Source organism: Oculina patagonica, chromosome 1, assembly GCF_052425735.1.
Source record: "Oculina patagonica isolate OP01 chromosome 1, crgOcupat, whole genome shotgun sequence".
In the NCBI taxonomy this organism is placed as follows: domain Eukaryota; kingdom Metazoa; phylum Cnidaria; class Anthozoa; order Scleractinia; family Oculinidae; genus Oculina; species Oculina patagonica.
In genome coordinates this window covers 14,566,524-14,576,131 of record NC_135758.1, presented here as the reverse complement: position 1 = coordinate 14,576,131, position 9,608 = coordinate 14,566,524, and the positions used below count along the sequence as shown (strand labels likewise).

The 9,608-nt window shown below is 37.6% G+C and overlaps 1 protein-coding gene across 1 annotated transcript; it reads right to left on the bottom strand.

Moving 5' to 3' along the window:
- Nucleotides 1–3,841: 3,841 nt before the first annotated feature.
- Nucleotides 3,842–9,608, bottom strand: LOC144658332 (paired box protein Pax-3-B-like). Its single transcript, XM_078518756.1, has 4 exons — nt 9,522–9,608; nt 7,816–8,347; nt 5,620–5,830; nt 3,842–5,011 (listed from the first exon to the last, which is right to left on the bottom strand). The coding sequence occupies exons 1-4, from the start codon at nt 9,544–9,546 to the stop codon at nt 4,814–4,816; spliced, it is 966 nt and encodes a 321-aa protein (XP_078374882.1). The 5' UTR covers nt 9,547–9,608; the 3' UTR covers nt 3,842–4,813.

Here is a 9,608-nt window from a genome sequence, read left to right as displayed (position 1 = left end):
TCAGAGTGTTAGTCTTGTATTTTAAGCTGCGAGTGAGTTCTTGTACCCGCATTTCCTGAATGTGAGAGATCCAAAATAAAAACATTGCTATAGTAAATAAAACTCTGATGGATACTCTCTGTCCATATAGCTTAACATCGTTCTTTTTAGCTCTGCTAATACGTAATCTGCAAAGGGTGTCTAGCAATACGTCATTGCTAACACATTTGGAAAATTCTCTTATGGCTGCCATCCACATTTAACATGTTTTCCTAAAAGTCCTTACAGAGAGAACTGTCAGAACACGAGCAGAGACCGGTGAACATCCGTGGTGAATGAATGGATGATATGACAGTTGCCCCTTCCTTGAAAACCTGGGGTGCTTACCACTTAACCAGGAATCCCAGAAATTTCGGTTGGAAAGGAAATAGAACAGTAATTTTCAAGAAAATCCGTTCAGAAACTGTGAACTTACGTTTTAAGGTAGTCTGGTGCGAACCGTCGAAAAATCCTGTACCGTTTGTTCATTTCTTTCGTTTCCAGTCTCCCACGAAGGCAAAACAATAACCGGTAAGCGCCAACAATTTCGGTCAGTTTGGCCATTTTGTGAAAACACTACCATTATTCAACGGCTATTCCAGCTGTTTATTACGCCAAATGGTTTTAAAACATTCCTGGGAGACTTAACGGTTACAGGACCGCAAATCACGCGACATTTTTTAGATCACGTGTTAAGAATCGAGCTGTTCCAAATTTAAATTGCCAACAGCAGTTTTACCACTCAAGTAGTTTCAATATTAAAATTTCCAGTGGCGGATCCAGACCTTTAGATAAGTCGGGGGCCGGATCATCCACACCCTGCAATAAGAGGGGGGCCCACTCTAAAAAGTATTTTTTCTCGGCCTTACGGGCCTCTAATTGGCCCAAAAATAAGGGGGGGCCGGGCCTTCCGGGTCCCTCCCTGATCCGCCACTGATTTAATCTGTTTAAAGGTCAAATAGACAGAAATTTTTAATTTATTATTTTTTTTTGCCCATGTGTTTATTAAAAGCCAAATAAACATATCCCCGAGTTTCAAAGTAATCGGACATTGCATCGCAGAGATATTGCAAGTTGAAAAATGCTTTTTTTAAAGTCTTCATAATCGTAGAGTGCTCGGAAAATTGTCGGAAATAAAAACTTGTGACGTAATAATTGGTGTTTTTGAAGAAAATCGCAGCCCGATTCCGCAGGCCGCGCCTTAGAATTTAAATAAATGTGTTTAGTGACATACAAGCAGTTATTTCGTTCTGTTCGGCCGCTTTTCAGTTGATTGTTTATTTTAAATAAAAGATCTTAAGCTCAAAAATAGCTTAGCGTTTTTTTAATTTTACTCAGTAATGGATAGTTTTAGTCTTTGGTTGGTTAAAATGGCATTTTTAAATTTCTGTTCAGTTGACTTTTAATTTTGTTTTAAATACATTTACGATTGTATGGAGTCCTTATCAGGTTTTCTGGTTATTAGCTCTTTTAGGGATCGTAACAAATCCTCAACGATTCCTTTTTTTATTGTTGTTACTTTTTGCGTGCCCTCACTCTAGATTTTAGGAGGGGGTGCACTGGCTGTGCTTACAATTCAAGCCGTCACAAATGGTAATCTTAACGCAAATTTAACCGAATCCGAATGACATGCCTGTTACATCTCGGCGGAACGCACTTTTAGAATCTATGTTTAATACTAAGATAGGATATCCTCTCTTGCTACTACTTAGGAATAATAAGGAACGACTTCCTTAGTTTCATTTCATGGTTAAAAAAACAATTTACTATTAAAAGCATAACCAGAAGACTCTAAAATAACTCGTATTTAGTACAACTCATAAGTTACACTTCTACACATTGCGGACCTATGTTTATGTGCTTTTGGCATGCAACAATATTTCTTGCTCGTGGAATTAGCTTTTTCAAGGTTCTCTAATAACCTCTTACTAACCGAGCTCGAGGACCGTGCTGGGGAATATTTGCCCGAGGTCGTGGCCGTGGCACATGTCCGTATTGCCACAGTAGGCCAATATTCCTCGGTATGGCACGAGCAAGCTAGGTACAGTAAGTAATTCATTATGTGGCACTCGGGCCATGCTTGTTATTTTTCTGTTAGAAAGCATTTCCATGCTTGTTTCAGTTTCTACATCAGAAATTTCCCGATCTTAAGGATAATAAAATTTGCTTGGTGAACATTCGTCTTCTTTGTCGATGACGATGTTGTAAGCTCTGTAAAATATCAATCCTTTAGGTAGTTTCTCTGCAGAGTATACACGTTTTCTTTTTTGCCGACTTTTCAAAATTAAATAAAAGCACACAGTGTATGTGTGTGTCACTGCTTAACGGTTTTCTTGTTATTGATATTTAGAATGACTTGATGTTATAAATGGATTTCGGTGAGAGAAATGAACCACAGCACTGGGCAAAAGTCATCAGCTTCTTGGCCAGCAGGTAGTTTGTAGGGCAAGTAGTCCTGACTGTGGAGCTGTGTGACCATGAGAAGGTCAGTAAGGAGGGGAACTACAAACTGCTGTGTTTAATGTCTAAAAATAGGGAAAAGCTAAAGAAGTGAAGATAAATACAATTTTAACTGTTTTTAATCTCTCAAATATCAAATAAGGTTTACTGATTGACAGCAAACTCAAGGAAATAATACTAATGAAACAATTTTGCAAACGGAAAGGTTACATATGGTAAGCAGGTCAAAAAGTAAGATGTAGAGAACTTTCTCGAAAATGATATATTCGTGTCTGCAATATAAGTGGCAATACCTGCACAAACATCACTTTATTAAAGAATATATTGAAAAGTTATCTTGGATGTCGTCTTATCAAGAACGATTCAAAGATAAAGAATGTCTTTAATGAAGATTGTTTAGTTCACGGCAACAATCATTGCACTGTTGTTACGCTGGAAATAAGAACATAAAAGCCTTAAGTATTGACAGAAGACCCAAAGAAATAATACTTACGAAACAGTTTTGCAAACAAGAAAGGATACATGTAAACAACAGGACGGAGAACTTAAGAAACCAGGTAACTTTCAGAGGAGTTTAATACTTGGTTTCGAAGTATTGATTTCTGGATCATCAACTGAAGGGAAACGAACAGTTTTCCAACTTCTTGAGAATCCTTACCTTTAATTGATTCCGAGACGTCAGAGAGACAGTAAAATATTTGCATTGCTGAAAAATTTCCTGTCTTGCACACATAAGAGCAATGGCGTCATTGAAAATACCATCTGAGCGCGCAAAGATTGCTTGGGACCCGAACAATTATTGAATTTCAAACATCCCAGTCTATTAACGAGCCGAGCCGAAGTACCGATTGCTGACCGATTGCCGCTTCGTTTCTAATCGGTATCAATCACCGTCCCGTTTATTGTCAACATGGAAAATGACGATCAATTAGAGTCCAGAATACTACAAATACGGAAATTGTCGAACAATCAGGAGTGCCGTGACACAAAAAGCACTGCTTGGACCGTTTCCATTCATAGGACAAAATCTCGACCAAGAAAGAACCAATCAGAACGCTCGAAATTACCTAAGACTGGGTTTGCTATATAAAAATATTAAATAATTGTAACTTGGTAGCTTGCGTCGCGGCCGGACATTTCACAAAAACTCGTACCAACGAGGTTTTGTGTTCGTCTGTAACGCAGGCTATAACTTGGTTGATTTGTGTGAAATATTTCCTGGCCGAGGCAGTCTATTACAGTTTGTGTGGCAGTGACACAAGAATGGAACTCTAGCCGAGTGACCGATTAATCTTCCATCTTTGACTCAATAACTCAACTGCTCGTAACAAACAACAACAACAAGCTTTATTTGCATGACCATAAATACCTAATATTTAAATCTGTTTATAAAATTGCTAAAAGCATAAAACTTAACTGATAATAATCGTTATCATGTATATACAATCTTCCTTCACTGTCCAAAATCCACGCGCGCAATTGGTTAAAATAGATCACGTGATTTTTCTTTACCTGTCGTCAGCAAACTCTGACAGTGCAGTATTGACAATAACGCACAAGCTTCAAGGCTTGCAGAAGTGGAAAGGTAACTGAAGCTCAACAAATACATTTTTGTGTGCCATTGACTTGCTTGTTGCTTCTGTTGCTTGATTCGAAAGGCATCGACTTGCTTTGAACAAGCTTCTGGCTGACTGTATTGACGAACGACCACAGCTGAATAACGATTTTATGAACCATTTTAGCTTTATTTCTGTACGACCTATTTGTGATTTTTAAATAATTGATCTAATCCTGTGTAATTATGTACTACTTATTTTCTATTTATAAAAATTATTGTTTGAAGTTCATTAAATCGTGGATTCCGTACAGTGTACTCAGATTGTATATTAAAAGGATTAGAGTCTGTCCGTTCGTGTTTTGATTACAAATACGCGCACTTGCTGGCCTCACAATGAATGAGAAATTTTCAATACTGCACGAGGCGAGTGCAGTATTGAAAATTTCTCGTTCATTGTGCGGCCAGCACAATGAACGGACTAAAAGTTGAGATTTTGGATATGATATGCCATAGCTGTGCTTCCTTTTTTCTCCTCTACCATTTCAATTCTCATGGAAAGTACCGCTGGCCAACCGTTCCCGGTTCCCCGTTCCACGTTTTAGTAATATTTACATGTGGTCAGGGCATGGTTAAGGGCAGGTTAAAGGCATGTATCATTAATCGTGTTAATTTAAACGGTAGGAAATGTTTTCAGTGTCAGGTCGGACTGCTAAAGAAGATGTCAAAGTGTAACTCCTCTCAGTCTCCTTGTGTAGTTAGCAGAAGTGATGACCTTGCTCAAGAGGAATCATATTCCCAGTATCCAGTTGGTGGGAAGAACAATCTTGAAGGTCCGGACTCAATCATCCATGGAGTGAAGAGCGGCGCAGAATACCTGTGACATGTACAAACCAGAGGCGAGGAAGCTTGCGTCTGAGTAGCTCCATCTCCATAAGGCTTTCTTCTTCCTTTCGCTCGGCGATTTGAGAACCACACCTACGAATGACAAGAACAGCTACATAATCGGAAAGATGGCTCCCTACCTTATATAATAACTACCGACAATGCGTTGTTGTCAGACACTGTGTTTTCCGAGTAAGCATTGAATGTATTTTGAGCTCTTGAAGACTGCATTGCCATAACATGGAAAAAACTATTCCTTGAGCTAGGGCCCTCGACTTTAAGTATGATACATTTTCTCCATGCCTGTTTGTAATTTCTATTGTGCAGTTGTTTCGTTTGAAAGTTAGTGTATAATAATATAAGCATACTCTGCAAGTTCTCATGTTTACCTTCAAATTTTCGTCCGTTTTGAACATCCAAATTGAGAGCATGATTTTTTTAATAATAATAATAATAATAATAATAATAATAATAATAATAATAATAATAATAACATTAAGATGATTAATTTTGATTTCCAGTGAGTTCGTGTTATAAGACAATTACTCTTGTTTTATAAAACATTACATAAGTTAAAATATAAACTCCGTTAGTATTTTTCAATAGTGCCTGCTTGGTTAGAGGCTGCCTTCCAGTTATTATGACAATCTATTTGTCAATCTCATAAACCTCAGTTTGTCCTATAAACTGCCTTGTATTACCTGAATCCTTGTCTCGTGAATTCCTAGCTTATGTGCTAAAGTCTCGCGATCCCATGCATTAGGATACGGGTTCCTCTCAAACTCTACCTCCAGCTCGTGAAGTTGACGGCTTGTATACTTTGCGCGTTGCCGACGCTGTCGGCGAATCAACAAGCATTCCTCGTCTGCCATTGAGTCTCCCTCTAAAGCAGCATCTGTTACATCATAGACACTAGTTAGTATTTGAACTCTTTACTTCGAGGCAGTGAAATATTTTGTGCAACTTCAAACCGCGTAGAGAAACAGTGTGAGTAGCAAAGCATTTCGTTCTTCCCTAGTCTTCTCTAATGGAGAAAGCTAATGATGGTCATGATGCAGTGGTTAAGAGAAAAGAAAAATGAAACTGACAAGATCCACCTACTGTCTATCTGGTCTGTTATTTAGTTTATTTTACTTGCGTTCATTAGTTTTATCAGTAGAGAAGACTTAGAGAGGAGTGTCAGCTCTTGATCAAAATAATGAGCAGTTTACTCTTGTAAATCCGAGGTGAAATAAAGGTGATGCGAGGTGATGTGAACCGGGACGCAGCACATTTTGTTTCGTTGACTAAGGTTTACGTAAAAAAACTAATCAGAAAAACGGTCAGGTGGGCCTGATTATGGTTTTAATTTTGGAAGAGGGAAAGACTTCGGCCGCCACTATTGTTCATCGGTTAGTGTTTGAGGCTGGATTAGTGACTAAGTCAGCTTTGGCCTTGAGCGATATAAAGAATATTTAAGATTAATTTCTTGAAATCTCACTTGGTCAATTGATTTTTTTTTTTCATGTTTTGTAGTTTTCACTCAAATAGATTCTTTGCAAGTTTTGACTGTCATACAGGCTTAGTGACTAAGAATAATAATTGAAATCACTTGTTAATACACTGCAAAGTCAAAACAGGAGATCAGTAAAAATTGTACGTCCAATAACCTCAGAAAAAAGCCCTCCTTAACAATTAGCGTGCATGAAAGTCCTTTACACGAATATTAACTCGGGGCTTCTATTCGCTCTTTTACTGTTCCCATAATACACCTTGTTTACCCCCCAAAATTTTTGTCTAAGCATTGTTTTCAATTTCTCTTGGAATTAACAATGACGTACAATCGTCCCCAGAGAAATTGAAAACAATGCTTATGCAAAACTTTTCGGGGTAAACAATTGGATCGTTAAAAAAAGCGAATTCAGAATGTTTCGGTGTTCGACTATATTGCACTTGGTTGCACTATGAAATGACACCAATACTAACTAATATAGGACACTGAAGGTCGTTTAAGTAGTTAGAACGTGGGGGTATCAGTTCTATATCTTGTTTGCGAGTCATTGTTTGAAGAAAGGTTTTTTTGAAGTGGCCTAGAAAGGGTTTGCCCTCGCACGGAAAAGACATATAAAAAAAGGCTTTTACTTAGTTATTGTTCTTCTTCAGAAATTAAGAAACGTTAAGACTTTTACTCCTACTTAAATTTAGAAACAAATTGGTATTAATTAAATCACCAGTCCAAAATCATTAAAGCGTGAAAAGCGTGTGCTAGAATGTTTGTTTAAATTTCAAACTTTTAAGTTTGGTACGTATTCAAATTAAAACGAGTTACGAATTTTGACTGTTTCACGTGCGATTTGGATTTTTATTGAGATAAAAAGTTTTTTTTAGTATTATTTCAGATTCTTATAAAGGCACAGTATCTTACGATTCTTATAGCTCTTGTAAGTGTTATATCGGAGCAAACAGACTTAATGGAATGCATGGGAGTCTATTTCAGTTTCCGTTTTAGTAGATGTATTTTACTAAAACTTCCACAGATAAAACATTGTATGTTTTGATGAACGTAAAGGTTATGTATAATTGATATTGTCTATTATTTGCTGGATTGTTAAAGGACATGGTATCCAAAAGTGAAGCGCTAAGGAATTTGATTTCGTCCGTCAAAATATAATCTCCCAAAAATGGTTAAACAAGGTCAATCTCTTTAAGTAAAAGCTCAGAATAAAAACAAATAAAAATAAAATACCATGAAAGAGAACGGCAGCATTGACTTTTTCCTACCTCGCCATTTTTAAAGGCCTTTTAATTTGAACACAGCAAGATTCTTTTACATAAAGGTTAGGAATTAATGCAAGGAACCTTGCGCAGTTCGTGTTGCACAAGATTCAAAGCAACGAGTGCTTACTATACCCTAGTACCTTGGTCTTCCTGGACTTTGGAACCCCGTTTGTTCTTCGACTTGGTGTTTCAAAATGTCATCAGTAGAACGAGAAGAGATGTTTTTCATCGTCTGCAAATTTCCTTCATTGGTCTTATACTCCGGCCTGTTACCAGCAGCACGAGCCATCATCTGATGCTTGATAAGTCGGCTGATTGAGCTCAGTGAAGGCAGGTTCTCTCGGCTGCAAATATTTTCGTGAAGGAGACGATCGCGCAGCTCCCATGAGAAAATCCCTGGCTGTTCTCGCCTATACTGCTCTATTTTCTGCTCTATTTTGGGAGTTATCACTCTTGGTCTTCCGACATTAGCTCCACCGGGGTTGATAGATCCCGTTTTTTGGTATTTCGACAGCAGTTTGCTGATACAACCATGGGTAATTTTCAACCTGCGGCTAATGTCGCAAGGGCGTACTCCTAGCCGTGCCAATTCGATGATTTCTTCCCGAATCTCTTTCGGTAAAGGCTTTCCGTTGATGTAAAGACCTCCTAGTTGATTCACTCTTCCTGGACCTATAGACGAATTAGATTATAATTTCCATAAAGCTGTGTCATGCGGAAACTGAGAATCTATGATATACGAATGTTATATGTTTAGATTGCAACTTAATCGTTTGTGTCTATTAGTTCTTAGTGACCTACGAAGGAGCTACATAACAGGGAAGCTCCCACTGCCATTCTTTAGAAATTTAGGTAAACCTACCGACTCACCGAGCTGAAATAAAATTACTACTCAGCGACACTACACGCCAAAACATTTATGAGAGAATTACTAACCGACTTCTTAATTTTACTTGCAGTTTTTTAGCTTGAGATAAAGATTTGAGGTTTCATTGGATATCTATGCATTTCACAAGGTTTGGAAGCCGAAAGCTATGCCATTTTTCAAAAGAGTTCGCGATAATTAGCTCGTAAAGAAGTAAGAAAATTTGGATTTTCACGCTATATACAGTATAAAAAGCAAATTACAGCATAGAAAGTGCTTTGTACGAATTTCTGTTCAGTCATTGCAAAACTTTGGACACCCACGCGTTCGCTACGTTCATATATTTAAAACATTTTCAGTTTCGTTGCAAGTTACTTAAGTTTATGACTTGCCAAAAACGAAAGAAATTCATTGAGTATCTAAATAAAATTGTCTATTATAAGTATTTAACAACAATAGAGCAAATAAGTAAATAGAAGTAAATTATCTGACCAAACTAAAACGGTTAAAAAAAACAAGCTTACGCCGTTATGGCGAGCACCACTTCGGTTACTACAAACTGTAGATAAACAAATTCAACTGAAAAACCACTTTAAACTGACTCACATCCAGCTCCCTTTCCAGTTATATCGTAAAGGAGCGATTTTTTTTGTAAAGTAACCGTTGCTAGAACTGTGAAAATTGGGAAAAGCTAGATTGAAGTTTTTTTGGACGACTCATTGAGAAAACAACTTGAATTTTGATGGCCAAACCATTATAGCGCTGTCAGTTACAACTTCTTAACCAATAAACAAAAAACAGACCTTACAGTATCGCTTTGATCGGCTCCTGTCTCATTAACAAAACTTGTAATGGTATCATCGCGTAAATTCAGAATACTATAAGAATAAAGACCATCAAAAACTAACTGTGGAGCCCGGCGTTTAGGCCTATGTAAGCCTAGATATAACAATTTACATGCGCGCAAAACGAAAAATTTACCTGACACAGACATGTCGAAATCCATTGTTTCCGTGAAAGGACTGATATCCTCGTTTGCTAACGACACCTCTATTTCGTACTCGGGAA

Bases quoted from the DNA above. Each gene is read 5' to 3' on its own strand.
- LOC144658332 (XM_078518756.1), bottom strand. From the start codon at position 9,546: ATGGATTTCGACATGTCTGTGTCAG. The intron at 8,348-9,521 runs GTAAATTTTTCG...ATTCGTCTATAG, and splicing joins TTTCGACATGTCTGTGTCAG to GTCCAGGAAGAGTGAATCAA. The intron at 5,831-7,815 runs GTACTAGGGTAT...AATACTAACTAG, and splicing joins CAAAGTCCAGGAAGACCAAG to TGTCTATGATGTAACAGATG.